General features: G+C 38.0%; 1 protein-coding gene across 1 annotated transcript in view; it reads left to right on the top strand.

Moving 5' to 3' along the window:
* The window catches only part of rasgrf1 (Ras protein specific guanine nucleotide releasing factor 1), a 42,886-nt gene that overhangs the window by 13,104 nt on the left and 11,674 nt on the right, over positions 1–18,108 (top strand). The window contains exons 3-15 of the mRNA XM_079873536.1: positions 341–488; positions 2,384–2,476; positions 3,591–3,844; positions 5,313–5,392; positions 5,536–5,729; positions 6,145–6,254; positions 7,245–7,363; positions 7,926–8,086; positions 9,668–9,731; positions 9,969–10,111; positions 10,249–10,331; positions 11,131–11,379; positions 16,759–17,129. Coding sequence (XP_079729662.1) covers positions 341–488; positions 2,384–2,476; positions 3,591–3,844; positions 5,313–5,392; positions 5,536–5,729; positions 6,145–6,254; positions 7,245–7,363; positions 7,926–8,086; positions 9,668–9,731; positions 9,969–10,111; positions 10,249–10,331; positions 11,131–11,379; positions 16,759–17,129 — 2,069 coding nt within the window. The remainder of the gene's footprint in view (positions 1–340; positions 489–2,383; positions 2,477–3,590; positions 3,845–5,312; positions 5,393–5,535; positions 5,730–6,144; positions 6,255–7,244; positions 7,364–7,925; positions 8,087–9,667; positions 9,732–9,968; positions 10,112–10,248; positions 10,332–11,130; positions 11,380–16,758; positions 17,130–18,108) is intronic.

Below are 18,108 nucleotides of genomic sequence, written 5' to 3'. Positions count from 1 at the left end.
TTTATCTCTGGATGCCCTGCAGCGGTTCTAAATCTGTGTGCATAAACATGAAGGCGTCTGGATTTGCTTGCTGTTTTGAGATAAGCGCTGCTCCAACAATTCTGTTTAATTGTTGAATTTGAGCATTCACAGTTTGCTCTGATAAAGTGTGTGCTTATGGGGTTACGTGTTAACACTGTGCCTCTGCTAATGAGCTTTATTTCTAGTGTAACGTGATGTTCCTCATTGTGTGGAGTGTGTGCGCACTCATGTTTGTATTTGTGTCCTGAATGCCTTTGTGGATGGTTGTGTATGTGTGCGTTTGTATTTATATGTGTGTGTGTGTGTGTTCTGTGTGCAGCTACAGAAACCTGGCCACCGAGCATGAAACGCTCATGCAGAAGTACCTCCATCTACTCCAAATCGTGGAGACCGAGAAAACAGTTGCTAAGCAACTTCGACAACAGATAGAAGATGGGGAGATTGAGATTGAACGTCTAAAATCAGAGGTAAAATTTGTAATTCAAAGTGCTCTAGGGATTGTTTATCTATAGTGAACATGCCAAAATCCAGTCGAATATATCAGCAATTTTATTGCATACTGTATCAAGATGATTCTGCCTCTCAGAGCTGAAAAAGTTGTGGGAAAAGTGTAAAATATGTGCAAAACTACATATTTTCTAAATCAGCTAGTCGATGCATTTCCTGAACAGCTAGTTAACTAGTTTGCCTAAGGAAGCCCTGTATAAATATTCTGGTCTCTGAACACGTTTCAAAGGGGAAGTTTACATAAGATGTGTTTGCACAACAGAATGCAGGGGTTATTGCCAGCGTTATCATCATTACTAAAAATTACAATGAAAAAAAAAATGAAATAAAAATATTTTCTTTAAGTGAAATTTAAAAAAAAAATAGTATAACTGAAAAAAAAAAAAACTAAAATATTTTTTTTATCACTAATTAAAGCAAACTAAAATAATAATAAAAAATAGCCAATAGTTTTTTATAGAGGATATATTGTTACAAATATCCTGCAAAAACAGAGGCTGTGGTTGCCAGAAATTCACTATAAAAAATACAGTAACAGTGTTTCAGGTATTACAGGATGGCAATTTGCTGCCTGTACATTTTATAACTTATAACCGTAGATTTCATCAAGTGATTTAAAATTAATGTAACAGTCTTGAACTACCAAAATCTGCCTTTTACCTTAAAATATACTGATAACCACCATAATAATACACAATGGCACAATACAAATCACATGATGAATCAGAGTTCATTGTTAATGGACTGTACATAAGACACAAACATACATATACAGACAAAATACCATCAGGGTAACACAAATGAGACTAAAATAATGTCCAAAACCTACACATTTTTACATAATTTTTCAGTAAAATTACATATAATGCAGTGTTAACCCATTTAATTTTTCAATTTGTATGATAAAGTAACATACAATTAAGGTTAACAGGTTTTTTTCTGTAAAAAATACAAACATTTTTTAAGTGTGGGGTTGCCATTTGTAATGCCTGATCAAACAGAAACATATAATGCATATAAAAATGTACGATTGAAGATTATAAGCTAAGCTAACAGGTTAATTGACTAACAGTGTGCAAAGTTCAGACATCGATCGGATAGTATGCAGAACTACAATTTACTGTAAATAATATTAAAATGAAAAAATATATAAATAATATAATATATGAAAAAACTAGTCTGTCACACTTATCAACTAGTAGTCAGTTGTCGCATGACTAGTCTATCCTCGTGACCTATATTACATGCTCATTGCTTTTCTGAAAAGGAAAATGGTAGAGAGAATGAAAAGTGGTGCGAGAAGCATTTGGTTTTCAAGAGCTTTCTCCAGACTACTTTGCACTTCACTTTGCATCTCAGCTCATAAAAAACGGCTCTCCAGGAGAACTATGATCCCTGCTGTATTCTTCATCAGCCAGATCAAATAGTCATTTTACTTTAAAGTGCAAATGGAGCTGGGTGTATGAAATGGTGTGCTGAATATGCATGACCCCAGATGTGTTGTGTGCGTCGCATCCTTGGTCCGCAGCATAATACACTCTTTCAGCCCGCGTCCAGTAAATGGAGCACTCCCCTTCAGACTGTGCTGGCCAGCTCCCACCTCTTTTGTGTCCCCAACGAATCCCTATTAAATTGCAGTGCCATGTAATAATTTGAAAGTTTGTGCACCCTAATCATCAGAAATCACCCAGAGTGAGTGGCATCCGAGAGCTTTGATAGGGTGAGCATTTGTGCCACACTGTGCTGGCACTGATTTGGCCTGAATCACTTTGTCAGCATGCTGGGAAACAGTGAGGGAAGGAACTTTTTTACAATGGAAGAGTTGACTGCCATTTTTATTGCTGTTTTGTTACAGATTGCAGGAATGCTCAAAGACAATGAGAAGATTCAGTCGAATCCCACCACTGCACCTAGTGATGACGATTCTGAGATCAAGAAAATCAAGAAAGTAGGAAACACACAATAATTCTGTTCCCAAATCTTGTGAGCTGCCTATATAGGTGGCATCCTAACCATCATAGAACCTCATAAGTGACTGATTTAAAACTGAGTTTGTTAAAGGCGCACTATGCAGTTTCCGTTTTTCTCAAACAGCGCCCCCTAGAGTCGCTGTGGAGTACTTGTATTTAACGTTACTGTCGTAAATACCACTCACGCAGTCGTCTCTGCACTCTTCCGACCGCGCTTTCTTCGTTTTCTTCGTCGACTCTGCCATGATTCACGTCTGAAATGCGTGCTAGTGTCTTCCATAGAGGCTGCTTCATATGTTGTTGATGTATGTGACGTAAAGCAAGTCGTGATTCTCGTGAGACTTGTCGGGGCGCCACCTCTCAAACTTGCTGGTTTTGCCAGTGGCATGCCAACCCAACCCCCCCCCCCCCCCCCCCCCCCCCGAGTTCATTTACCATCGAAATGATTTCGACGCTGTTATATTAAGGTACAAATCTTGCATAGTGTGCCTTTAAAATGTATTAATTCAAGGATTTAAACAATGGCAGCTCTTAAGTTGCCTACCTTTTAAAACAAGCTTCACATTAAAAACATAAAATGTCTCTAGATTGTGGAGCACATGTCTTATGTTTCAAGGATGATTAGGTAACACTTTACAATAAGGTTTCACTAATACACTAATGTATTAACTAACATGAACTAACAATGAGCAAAACATTTGTTACTGTATTAATTAATCTTTGTTAATGTAAGTTAATAAAAATACAGCTGTTCATTGTTTGTTCATGTTAGTTCACAGTGCATTAACTAATGTTAACAAATGTACAGTATTTTAAAACTTATTTATAAAACCTTTGATTTTAATGATGTATTAGTAAATTAATATGAACTAAGATTAATAAATGCTGTAGAAGTATTGTTCATTCTTAGTCCATGCCAATTAAGGTAGTTAACTAAGGTTAACTAATGAACCTAATTGTAAAGTGTTACCGATCATTATTGGTTAATGATTTGCCAAGATATTTTTGATGTGTTGTCCATGTATACACAGTTCAGATCTATTGATTCTATTGTCTGATTCTGATTTTGTCTCTTCATTGCTGCTGCTCCAGGTGCAAAGCTTCCTGAGGGGCTGGATGTGTCGGCGAAAGTGGAAGACCATCATTCAGGACTACATCCGTTCTCCACATGCGGAGAGCATGAGGAAGAGGAACCAGGTTGTCTTTAGCATGCTGGAGGCAGAGGCCGAGTACGTCCAACAGCTCCACATCCTTGTCAACAACTTCTTGAGACCGCTTCGCATGGCTGCCAGTTCCAAGAAACCACCCATAACCCATGATGATGTCAGCAGCATATTCCTAAACAGGTAAACACCAGTTTCAGCTAAAAATAATCCTCATGTTTTAGCATGATTTGCATGCCCAGAGGAAAGAAAATGAGATCTCTTTCAAATCTGAACTGTTTCTCCTCAACAGAAATGAGATTAGCAAATTTGGATGTTTTCTTAAGTCTCCTACTTTTCAGATGTTTTTCCTGTAAAAAAGCCCCCAGTAATCATATCTGTATATCCTATAGCGTTTTAGAAGAGATCTCAGCAATGTCTCACAGTGAGCTCATATTTACTAAATACAGATTTACTAAAGTTTGAGATCAAATTCTTCCTAGATCAAATTATCTGAGCTATGGAATCCACATTGATTTTTATAGATTTTATTGATTTTATAGATATCAGATTGAACTACTATTCAAAAGTTTGGGGCCATTAAGAAGTCTTTTTTTGAAAGAAATGAATAGTTTTATTCAGCAAGAATGCATTAAATTGATCACAAGCTAGTGACAGTAAAGACATTCATGATGTTACAAAATATTTATATTTCAAATAAATGCTGTTCTTTTGAACTTTATATTCTGTAAAGAATCCTGGGGAAAAAAAGTTTCACAGTTTTCACAAAGATATTAAGCGGCTCAACTGTTTTTATCACTGATAATAATAAGAAATGTTTTTTAAGCCCCAATTAGCATATTATAATGATTTCTGAAGGATCGTGTGACACTGAAGACTGGAGTAATGATGCTGAAAATTCAGCTTTGATCACAGGAATAAATTACCCGACTAAAAAATCCAGCTTAAACCAGCATGAAATCCATGTTGGTCAGGCTGGTTTATGCTGGTTAGAGCTGGTCTAGCTAGTGTACCAACATAGTCATGCTGTTCTCAAGCAAAATTGAGTTGGTGTAGCTGGTCCTGCAGCAATGCTGGATTTTCAGCAGGGCACATTTTAAAATATATTCAAATAGAAACCTTGTAATATTATTTTGCCGATTTACTGATATTACTGTGCTTTGATCAAATAAATGCAGTCTTGGTGGGCATAATAGATTTCTTTCAAAAACATAAAAAATCATACCAACCCCCAATTTTTGAATGTCATAGAGAACCTGTGTCAGTCCTCATAAGGCAAGTGGACAAGCAGAAGCCCTCAAATTGTGATCAACTCTGATCCCTAATAAGAAAATAATGAATTGCCGTCAGTCAGGTTATGAAGAAGAAGGGTCAACACTGTAAATAATGACTCTTTGCATGTATTGAATGTTTTGGCATTAAAAGCCTTTAAAACTTATGAAATGCTTATAGTTTTTTTCAGTTTACCATTGAAAAGTGAAAACAAAATCTGAAATCTGAATAAAAAGTTATGTCACTACCAATACTTTTGGCCACAGCTTTATACTGTATGTCTGAAGTTGATGTTTAAACCAAACATAAACAAAAAGTCTTCTTAACTATGAAAAAGATTGAATAATGAAATGCTTACATGTGCTGTTTATTTCTGCAGTGAAACCATAATGTTTCTGCATCAGATATTCTACCAAGGGTTGAAAGCTCGAATAGCAAGCTGGCCAACATTAGTCTTGGGTGAGTGCACTGCCAGAGCGGTTGGCAACCAACAACAAAGAACATTTTGTAGACTACACATATTGCAAGCTAGCTTTTGTAAAAGGTTCTGCAGACCTGAGACCCCAGTCACACTGATTTTGATCTTCCTCCCTGTCCTTCAGCCGACCTATTTGACATCCTGTTGCCCATGCTCAACATCTACCAGGAGTTTGTGCGTAATCACCAGTACAGTTTGCAGATCTTGGCCCACTGCAAGCAGAACCGAGACTTCGACAAGCTGCTTAAACAGTATGAAGCCAAGCCTGACTGTGAAGAACGCACGCTGGAGACGTTCCTCACATACCCAATGTTCCAGGTGACCATAATCTTGTTCTAGTTATCATGCTATAAATCACAAGCTCTAATAGAGTACTGCGTAGAAGCACTTGGCAGGTCCTCGTGTGCTTTTTTTATCCCCTTAAAGTAGGGTTCTGTAGTGTATTTTGGTCCATAATGGCTTTTTTCTTGTACTGTAAGCAGTTTTCATTTGGTCTAGCCTAGCAAGGTCAACTTTGGGCTTTGCAGCGTTGGTAATAAATGTGCTGATGAGTGATAGCGGTCCCCTCTAAGCCTCCTCTGCAAGAATACACAGTTATTAAAGTTTTGTTTGGATTTCCATGCTTGCACATGACTAAGTGTGCATATGAGTGTGTTTGCAGCAGAAGGCAGAAGAAAAAAAAAGGAAAACTTCCCTCCTGTCTGACATTATGACTTGTGCTTTTGTCTGGCAGATTCCTCGTTACATACTGACCCTCCACGAGCTGTTAGCGCATACACCGCATGAGCATGTGGAGAGAAACAGCTTGGATTACGCCAAGTCAAAGCTGGAGGAGCTTTCCAGGTACAGTACATCAAATTGTGCCTCCAGCACACCCATGCATGACCATGTGTCAACATCTCGACATAATTTCTACTCGCAGGTCATAAAAATCAACTGCTATATCTTAAGGTGAAGAGTGTAATTTCTGCAACACCATTAGCAGCGACTGGAACTACAGTCGGATTGTTTGCGTGGCCCGGCTGGGCTGAACATAATACAAAGGCGTCAGTTTGAAACAGGACTACAGTATTTGTCTGTCGGAAAAGGTTTTCGCAATTATATTTGGTGCTGCCGAAATTGCATACTTCACTTTTAAGTACCGCACACTTTTAAGTATCAAGTGATCTATCGACGACATGCAAATTAAAGAACTCAGACGCAGCCGGATAATTTCCATAATGACCAACACAATCCAATAAGAGCAACGCAAATTAGTGTCTGGTTTAAGACATGCTGGTAAATAATGGCGCAACCATAGGTTGACGAGTACAGATTCATTAAAATAATCTACTCGCAAAAATAACCGTCCACGCCTTTTCAGCACTAGTTTTTCTCTGTGTGTCTTTAGTAAATCCTGACAGTAGATTTTTAACGCCAAAAGAGGGTTTGCGGGTCAGTAAATCTGGCCCTTAGTGTCTTAAATGGAAATAGCAGCTTTTTGTTAAATTTACCATCTAGTGTTTTTGCTAGTATTAATTCATTACATTTATATAGTGCTTTTCGCTGCATTTATTTATATACATTTATATAGTGCTTTTCCCTTTACATAGAACGGGGGAATCTCCTGTTTAAAAATTAATTTGTGGCCATTTTTATTTGATTTTAGTTAGTCATTAAGTGTTTAAAATACATGAATATAATATGTTTTAAAATATGTATACAAATACAAATTAATAAAATGTTATGAAAATAGTGAAAATGTATTAGGATAATATATTTAAAGGATGAACAAAACTGTTCTTTGCCTCCTCATAACTCCCAAACTAACTAAAATTCGATGTACCTCCACAGAATCATGCACGATGAGGTGAGCGAGACGGAGAACATTAGGAAGAACCTCGCTATCGAGCGTATGATCGTGGAGGGCTGTGAGATTCTCTTAGACACCAGCCAGACCTTTGTCAGACAAGGTGAACTCCCAACACACACACACACACACACACACACACACACACACACACACACACACACACACACATAAATCGTGCTCTGCAGAAAGGGGCCACTGATCCCTGATAAGAAGACGGTTGGATTCTCCTTTCCTTCTGTTCTTTTCTGCAAACTGTCACTCTTGTCACCTCTTATTGTCAAGCCCCCCACCTCCCTCTTCTCCCCTTCCCACTCCAAGGCTTTTCTAGGCTGCCCTCTTTTCCCTGCCAGCACAAAGCGAAGCGTTAACTCAAAGGATTGGGTGCCCTAAACCTGCTAGTCTGCGTAGAGCACAGTGTGTTCAAAGACCAGACCAACTCTTTCATTTCCAAGTGTAATCACTCTTTTACCAGTGAAACCTGGCGTTGAGCCCAGGATCGGAAATGTCACTGATACGCTGCAGGATACGAAGACACGAGGAAACTGAGAAGAATCTGAGAAGAACATATGTCAATCCAGTCTTTCCCCTTGTGCTGGCTAAGTATTTGTCTGCTCTTCGTTTCCTTGCTTTACCTGCAGCGCTAACGCATGCATGTTTTTCAGGATCTCTGATACAAGTGCCCATGAGTGAGAAGGGCAAGATCACCCGTGGCCGACTGGGCTCTCTGTCTCTAAAGAAGGAGGGAGAGAGGCAGTGTTTCCTCTTCTCCAAACATCTGATCATCTGCACTAGAGGCTCTGGAGGAAAACTACACCTCACCAAGGTGAAGCCTCGTGCACTACGTACACATTCTCAAAAGAGCTTTTCACACTTGAATCCTGGGTTATCTTTCCTCACGTTTCACACTGTACATTCCTAAACCCCGCGTTAATGTTCTCTGCGGTGTCAGTGTCATTGATTGGACGAACGCAGCACACAACCTGTTTACATAAAGGCTCTGGCATTGCGCATACTCATATTATATAATGCCAAACTGCACTGTCAAGTGTCCAGAATGGACTTTCGAGCTATTATGGTAAGAGTTCAATGGTCTCCTCTTCACTTGAATTGAGAGGTTTTCTTAAATCACCATTTAACATTTTCCCCCTCAAATGCTAAAATTTATACAACACACAGTGTTTCAGTGACTGTACAAAGCATGTGAATATGAGGCACGCGATAGTTTGTACAAGTTTGACAATGCAAAAGAAGTGCTAACCTTGTTTCATAACCCCAGGTAAAAATTGTCCCTAACCCTGTGTGAAACATTTCTCTACTCTGGGTTAAAAGAATGATGATAACCTGGGGTTAAACGCAGTGTGAAAAGCCTTAAAGGGATATTTCTCCCAAAAAATAATTTACTCTCCCTCAAGTTGTTCCAAACCTGTATGAGTATCTTTCTTCTGTTGAACACAAAAGAAGATATTTTGAAGAATGTCGGTACCAGACTTTTGTTAGATTTGTTAGATTTTAAGTTCACTTGATCATGCAAAATATAGTATAATATAATAATAACAAATTATTATTATTACACTTTTTTTTTTTATTAATTACTCTCACAATCCGCAGTCACCAGACCTGTCACCTCACACTACATTTCCCATAATCCCTCTTGGCTCACACCTGCACACACTCATCTAATCATCACACCTGTTCACATTCATTTCATCATCTCTGTGTATTTAGTTCCTCTGTTTACAGTCTTTGGTTGTCAGTTGTTGTTTGTGTATGCTATGTTATGCACACTGTTATGCTTTTTTGTTTTATTAAATCATCTTTATATTTATATCCAGTCTTCATCCATCTTCTTCATCCTCATCCTGTGACATTTACCAGCAAATTATCAACTTTTAAAATTGAACCTTTTTTTTAAAAATATATTTTCCTTCATTTGATCGATATATCATGTACTTCAGTACTTTATGGTATCACATTAAAACTGCTGTCACAACCTAGCAGATTTGCCCAGTGTAATAAAAAACGTGAAATCTACTTTCTACTATTTATAGTGACAATTAATGCAGATAACGTTGTTTTTCAAAACAGAACAAAAAAAAAAAAAACTGAACAAATATAGAAATATTATTTACATAATTCCTTAATTTCTAAGAGGTTAATTTTTGAATGTATCGAGCCGCTTGTTAAACCAGTAAAATGTTATGTTGTTCCCGGAAAATGGTGATTACCACCTTCAGCTGACTGTAATTTTACCACATTTAATAATCCAGTATTGTTCCTGGTCTTTGGGGAAATTAAAGAAGATCACAGTAGATTTTTACAGTAATCACTGTTTTAGTACAGCTGCTATTGATTATTGGATAGATTCTCAGAGCATGTCTGACTGTTGCTTGTGTCTGGATGGCAGAACGGAGTGATGTCGCTCATCGACTGCACACTGATAGAGGAACCAGAGGGCACCGATGAGGAGTGTATGTATCAAAACTCTTGATTTATTTATAACATCCTGCAATAAGAAAGTCAAATAAAACAATAGATCTGTGTTTTTGCCACAGATAATATAGACATCTCTATTACCCACTTTTGAGAAGCATCAGTCGCCACTGATACTGGCATGTTATTGAAGTAGATCTGACCGCAAATCTAATCACAACAGACCTCCACTAGATTTATTTCAGAGGATCGCTATGTTTTCTCTTTCTCTTCAGCCAAGTCAGACAAGAGCGGTCAGGACATGGAGCACCTGGATTTTAAGATTGTGGTGGAGCCCAAAGACAGCCAGTCCTTCACCATCATCCTGGTGGCCTCCTCGCGGCAAGAGAAGTCAGCCTGGACCAGTGACATCAGCCAGGCATGTCTGCTCACATCAGATAGCACTGAGTGATCCACACAGCCCTGGGCAAGACCTTCGCCTCTTACTCACCTCCTGTGCTTCAAATACTGTCTTTATGCTCTTTTTCTCTCTCTCTTTCTCACTCTGTACTACAGTGCATAGATAATATTCGTTGTAATGGGCTGATGATGAATGCCTTTGAGGAGAACTCTAAAGTCACTGTGCCACAGATGATCAAGTAAGCACTTACACTGGATGTTACTATGCTATTCCAATGGAGAAATGTTTCTGCATGAAGAATATCGGCCTGGTTTTTATTCACAGTCATCAATCAACTTATTTTATTTGCACTTGACACATTTTGTGAGGCTTAATATATGAGCATGTTCCACCTTTACCAGGCTGCACACAACATTACGAAATTACTAAAGATTTTTGCTAGTGGTGTGTATATATATACTTATAAAGTATATAGTATTATAAAGTATAATACTTTATAATTGCATTTTAAAAATCAGCATTATATCTTCCTTAGGCCAACCCCGCTCTGTACATATTTGATTTGTATGTGTATATATACAGTGTATAATATACATATGTGTGTAAAAATATGTAATTGCAATTATAGCAAATATTGCACATAAGACATTTATTTATTTGCTTTATATTTTACTTGCATTTATTTATTTGCATTACATTAAAATATATATTTAATTGTTTAACTTATTTCATTCTACTTGCTCAGTTAAAATATATATATATATATATATATATATATATATATATATATATATATATATATATATATATATATATATCTCATTATATCACTAAAGACCTGTCTTTTTAAGCCATATATATATATATATATATATATATATATATATATATATATATATATATATATATATATATATACATATTTGATGAGTTTTCAAGTGTTGCTGTTTTTTTCTTTCAATAATGATTATAAAAAACATAAAGTTATTATTTGTAAATGTGTAAATCACATCTGATTTCCTGTGTCACATGTTTAGGTCTGATGCCAGTCTGTACTGTGATGATGTGGACATCCGCTTTAGTAAGATGATGAACTCGTGCAAAGTGTTGCAGATCCGCTACGCCAGTGTGGAACGCCTGCTGGAGAGGTTGACCGACCTGCGCTTCCTCTCCATCGACTTCCTCAACACCTTCCTGCACTCCTACCGCGTGTTCACCAGCGCAGAAGTAGTCCTTGACAAACTCATCACCATATACAAGAGGCCCATCAGCGCCATACCAGCCCGGTGAGCCACAGAACTTGTTTTTTTGGAATACAGAAGAAGAGATCACAGAGGTTATTGTGGTAAATGGGGAGTGTGATCATCTTAGCCCACACAGAGATGTCAAATGAAAACTGCTCTCATGCACATAGCAGGGCATGGCAATAGTGTTGTTTTCAGCACAGAATACTGATTAAAGGAGAACTCTGGTCATTTTTTAACATTGAGCTCATTTTTTTGTAAATTTGGAGTGCTGTCAGTACAGAGAACAACGACAAAAATCGGTGTTGCCTACACCGTGTTATCCTCTTTTTAAAATTTGCACCCTGTTGACTTCAATGGGGCAAGTTTTAAACCTGCTTTTAGCCTCTTAACATCCTTGATGTGTCATTACAAGTGCACAGTCAATGTGAGTGATTCCTTCAGAGTGAACACGGTGAATCTGACTGCAGTAGATGTGAAAGATACGAATAAAAATGAAGTTAATTCGGCCAGCGCTCATACCTGTATTTATTTCCTGTTTTCGGTCAAAGTCCACAGTAATCCATTGTCGAGTTCTCCACTGTTGCTTAGTTACCTATTATCACGCGCGTGAACTCGACAATCGATTACTGTGGACTTTGACCGAAAACAGGAAATAAATACAGGTATGAGCGCTGGCCGAATTAACTTCATTTTTATTCGTATCTTTCACATCTACTGCAGTCAGATTCACCGTGTTCATCACGGTGACTGTATCACTCACATTGACTGTGAATCACTCACATTGACTGTGCACGTGTAATGACACATCAAGGATGTTAAGAGACTAAAAGCAGGTTTAAAACTTGCCCCATTGAAGTCAAAGGGTGCAAATTTTAAAAAGAGGATAACACGGTGTAGGCAACACCGATTTTTGTCGTTGTTCTCTGTACTGACAGCACTCCAAATTTACAAAAAAAATTAGCTCAATGTTAAAATTGACCGGAGTTCTCCTTTAAGTTGAGCTTAAAAACCTAATATTTATATGGCCGGTTTCATAGACAAGGCTTAAGTCTAGTCCCAGACTAAAATGCATGTTTGAGCTGTTTTAACTGAAAGCAACTTGCACTGACATATCTTAAAATATGCCAGTGTCGTTGTTTTGTCTCAAGATGCACCGGTTATTATTTTTTTCAAAGGCACTTTTATAAATGTTACTTAAATAATTGAACTATGGGCTAATCCTGGCTTAATCTTAAGACGGGTGCACTCTGTGCGATTTATAATAGTTCTTGCTTGTCAGACTATACGAACATGATCATCACTGTAAGCTATGTCACACTGTAAGATCTCAGTTGTCAGTAATGTCAGACTGTACGGCAGTCAAGATGCGTTAAAAACGGTTTTACATCATCAATCAATGACGCGTTCGGTGATGTGAGCTGCATTACACGCGGGATTGAAAATGGTGGCTACAAAGAAATCTCTAACGTTCATTTTTGTTATGGCTTGTCTTGAAAAACGAAGACAATTTGACGGTCGTCGTAGGAGAAGTCACTGCAGGACTGTGAGTCAAATTCTCTGACAATGCCAGAATTTTCGTCGGAGGTAAAAATTTAATCGCAACGGTCATTAATCGGCTGTCAATGAACATGTCAAACTTACGATCAAAGACTTCAGATTTTAGCCTAGGATCAGAGGAATCTTTTAGGATTTGCAAAATTTGTCTCAGGCGGCCACAGTGTGCACCCAGCTTAAGCCTTGTCTATGAAACCCGGCCGGCATTTGATGAAAGTTTAAGACAACTAGTCAACTAATCAGTCCCAAGGAAGCCCTTTGTAATTAGGCTGGTTTTGGGTTATGTTCAGATCATGTTTACGGCATTCTTGCTTAATGAGTTTACTTATTAAAAATGGCTGAAAAATGTTTAGATCATGTTCACTCAGATTTTTGTTGTAGTTGTTCTAGTTTACATGAATTATGTTGTATAATGGGGACTACCATTTTTAGATCACATGATTGCATTTTTTATTATTTTTTATTATTATAGATACCTGCCTTATTGGCCAGCACAACATAAATACAAAATTGCTGACTGCACCATTAAAAACATATTGTGATGCTCAAAAAGCAGCCCAATGCAATGGGCAAAGACTTCTGTTTGAATGTGTTTGGCTGTATTACCAGTGCTTTAAAAGGGTTGAATTTAAAGACACAGCTTTTACAAAAGGTGTTATACAGTATGCTAATTAAAGCATCGGCACTAAATATATCCAAACTAAAAAATACACTAACATTTAAAAGTTTGAGGTTGGTACGATTTTTTTATGTTTTTTAAAGAAGTCGCATATGCTTACAAAGGCTGTGTTTACAGTACTTGATCAAAAATACAGAAAAATCACAAATATTGTGAAATATTATTTCAATGTTTTCTATTTTAATATATTTTAAGATGTAATTTATTCCTATGATGGCAAAGCTGAATTTTCAGCATCATTACTCCAGTCTTCAGTGTCACATGAAATCATTCTAATATGCTGATTTCGTGCTCAAGAAATATTGCTTATTATCATCAATACTGGAAACAGTAGTGCTACTTAATATTTTTGTGGAAGACAATAGACAGCAGAGCACATGGCACATAAAACAAAGCCATGTGCACACAGAAAACGACACAAACACAAGAGCTCTCTCCGACTGCGTGTCCACACAAAACATGACAACATGAAAGCATGCAGCTTATGAGAAACACAAGCCGCGCGCTACACCGAACAAGACAACACGAAAGCAGACGTGATAAACATGAGCCGTGGCCTGTGTGCTACACAAAACATGGAGCATGAATGTCCCAACCCCGGCACTGAACTGCAACAAAACTAGACAGGAGTGGCGGGATCTGTACACCATGATCCACACATACAACAAAAGCATGCGGACGATAGAGAACACCCGAGCGAACTCGAAGACAAGACGATACATTAGTGACAGAAACCATGATGCTTATTTCAAGATTATTTGACGAATAAAAATGTCTGCATTTATTTGAAATAGAAATCTGTTGTAACATTACAAATTGTGTTTACTGTCACTGATCAATTTAATGAATAATTTCTTTACTAAAAAAAAACTTTTTACTAACCCCAAACTTTTCAACAGTAATGTGTATATATAAGAAAAGTCTACAAAAAGTAATCACCCTGACTATTTTGTTTATTGGAGGAGAACCCCTCCGGTTCTACTCGCACCGCTCCGAGCGGGATTTGAACTGGTGTTTCCAGCATGGAAGGCTAGCGCGCTAAAGATCGCAACCTCTAGCGTCAGTCGCTAGCGTGCCTCTTGAGGCCAGGGGAGTGAGGTTTACCTGTCCTGCACTGCTCTTTACTAGCTGGCCTTATTACATATATACAGTAAATGCACATGCAGGAAGCCATCAGTTCAGCAGTGGGCCTTTACTTTGCCGGCTGTGTGTTCTCGTGTGAGAGAGAATGAGCAGAATTTTTTTTTATCGGTGAGACCGGAGAGAGGTCACACCAGTGTTTGTCACCCTATAGTGAGAGTGAGCGAGCGTCTGCGTGCGTATGGGATAAAACGAGATAAAAGAGAGCGAGATGGAGAGAAAGCCAAAGGGGAAGGGAGTGAGATGTGCCGGAGTTGCTAAAGGCTTGCGAGAGGTCACACTAATGTGTGTCGCCCCGCTCAATGTATGCGTGTGTTCTGCTGGAAACGGCAGTAATTGGGCCCTGCTTCATCGCCCCGCAAGCCTGCCTGACTGAAGCGTCTCAGCGGGGCTCTTGTCGCCATCACCTTAGCAACCGGCCACTCTGCTGCAGGACCCCACCCTCCACCCGTGCCGCATCTGCGAGATCAAATATTTAGTGTGCACGTTTTGCAGCCTCTCTCTCTCTCTCTCTCTCTCTCTCTAGCGCGCACACGCTTTATTTTGGTCTCTCTGTCTTGCTTTCTGCGTCTCCTCCTCCTGTTGGCTCCGGAGACGGAGATCCAGGCACATGGGTACGAGCCGGGGACCTCCCACACACCCACTCTCCCCTGGGCAGACTGCATGGCCTCCCCCGCTCAGCTGCCCTGCCTCAGCTTCAGCGCTCACCCAGACTGTCATAAGAGGGGTTATTTCTGTGCAGGCATGACGTGTAGGGGTGGCTCGATGTGTGGGAAAGCTTCTCTGCAACGCTCTCCATCCTTATAGAGAGATGTGAAGAGTAGGCTGTTTATGCTCCGCAGAGACGCTTTTCTCTGTCAGCGCATACACCCTGAGCACACCACGCGGCATTGGGAAGCCATTATCCGCTAAATCATGAGCTGCAACGAGAGGCTAATACGTAACTGTTGTTTTTTTTTAGGCTTGTGATGTGCCCATGGTGGTTTTCTGAATCTGTGCTTGTTTAAAGGTGAAACATGTCATTTCTGGGACTGTAGTGACATTAAACTGAAAATAAGGAATGTTTTCATACAGTTTCTCATTGGTCAGGTAGACAGTTATCCCAGCCCCCAAACTAAAAGCATTGAATGAGCCTCAAATAAACAGCTCTGCGATAATAATTCACTCAACCAATCATCTGAGCAAATCATTTATGTTTATTTCTTTTATTATAATTCTAGGTTTTTGCTATTATTATTTAATGAATGTTTTATTTCAGAATTCCTTATAGTTGTCCCTCTGCACATTATACTGGGAAATGAGAAAGTATTTTAGCATTGAAAAAATTACTTGCGCCACTGTTCAAAAGTTTGGGGCCGGTAAGATCTCTTTTGCTAATAACCAAGAGTGAATTTATTTGGCCAGAAAATACAGTAAAAACATTTATAATGTGAAATTTTATTAGAATTTAAAATAACTGTTTTCTATTTTAATATATTTTAAATGGCTGTGATGGCAGCCAGTATATATCAATGAACAATGTTTACTTGTTCTCCGACCATCTGAGAACAATACAATTCAACACCATTGTGACTAAAAGTTTGCTAAGAAGTATTTCCTACTAAAGCAAGGTGATATTTGACTCTGGTAATCGTATCCATAACAGACTGGTGGGAGTGGCATTGGACGGCAACATGCCCAGTGCATTATGGGTATTGATGTTTTCCTACTGTATTTGGCTAAAAAAAGGACTTTCTACTGTATAGGCAGCCAAGTTACATTGAAAGCCCATTTTGCCGTACCCATTTAATGTTAAAACAGTTGTGCTGCTTAATATTTTTGTGGTTTCCAGGTTCAAAAGAACTGCATTTAGTTGAAATAGAATTATTTAGTAACATTACAAATGTCTTTACTATGACTTTTGATCAGTTTAACTTGAATAAAAAAATAATTTAATTAAAATTTCTTATGAAATCACATGTCCGTGTGTGACACCCTCAAGAGGTTTAAATCAAGACAACATGACCACTAAATCAACCCTCCCTCCTGTTCTTTTTGACACCTAGATCCCTGGAGCTGTTTTTCGCGAGCAGCCAGAACAACAAGCTCCTCTACGGAGAGCCTCCTAAGTCGCCCCGTGCCAGCCGCAAGTTCTCCTCCCCGCCCCCGCTGGCCATCACCAAAACCTCGTCCCCCAACCGGCGCCGCAAACTGTCCCTCAACATCCCCATCATCACCGGTGGGAAGGCTCTGGACCTGGCGGCCCTTAGCTGTTCCCCCAATGGCTATGCAAGCATGTACTCAACCATGTCCCCTTTCAGCAAGACCACTCTGGACATCAACAAGCTCTACGTGTCCAGCCCCGTCTCCAGCAAGATTCCCGACGAGAGCGAGGGCAAGACGGACAAGACTGATGAGGTTTCTCCGTGCAAACAGGGTGAGGTCATACTGCAAAATACCAGTAAAAAATGTGGTAACATTTCGGTAACACTTTAGTTTAGGGTCCAATTCTCTCTATGAACTAGTTGCTTATTAGCATGCATATTACTAAGATATTAGCTGTTTATTAATACTTATAAACCACATATTAGTGCCTTATTCTGCATGACCATATTCTACATCCTTTAATCCTACCCCATACCTAAACTGAACTACCTTACTCACTATTAATAAGCAATAATTAGGAGTTTATTGAAGCAAAAGTCATAGTCAATATAGTGAGAATTGTACCCTAATCTAAAGTGTGACCAATATTTAAATTTCTCAACACTAATTTCGATAACACAACATAAACTAATAACACAGTGCTTTATTTAAAAAATTAATATCCATATTATTATTATATTATAATTCATACCATTATTATTATATTATTAATAATAGTATATAAAATATAAAAGTATTTTAAAAATATTTTCAATTAAATTTCTTTTTAAGTAAAAAAAAAGAAAAAGAAAAAAGGTACATGCCATTGTTGTAATTTGATATAAATATTAAACAAACTAAATTATAGCAATGGCATGTACCCTTGTGTAATTTTAGTATCATTGATATAAAAATATATATATATATAATCGTTTTTGTTAATATTTTCAATAAGATATTTAGTATTTTCTGTTTCCATTTTCATAGTAATTTTATGTTTTTGTCATTTTTATTAGTTTATCTATCTTTTTTTAAATATGTCTATGTAGTTGTTTTTTATTAGATTTTAGTTTTAGGTATTTTATTACTCAAACATAATTTTCAGCAATTTTAATTTTATTTAATATTTTATTGAATTTATTTTATTTTAGTATCACCTTGGTAGCAAAGAACCAGTACTTTTGACATCCAGACTGCAAACTGTCATAATATGGTGGCTTTGTGTTCTTTCATGTGTTCGATAAGTTCTGCATATAGATAACTTAATGCCT

Source organism: Squalius cephalus (genome assembly GCF_949319135.1).
Source record: "Squalius cephalus genome assembly, chromosome: 6".
NCBI lineage: Eukaryota > Metazoa > Chordata > Actinopteri > Cypriniformes > Leuciscidae > Squalius > Squalius cephalus.
Note: the sequence above shows the minus strand (reverse complement) of the source record. Positions and strands in the feature narration are given on the sequence as shown.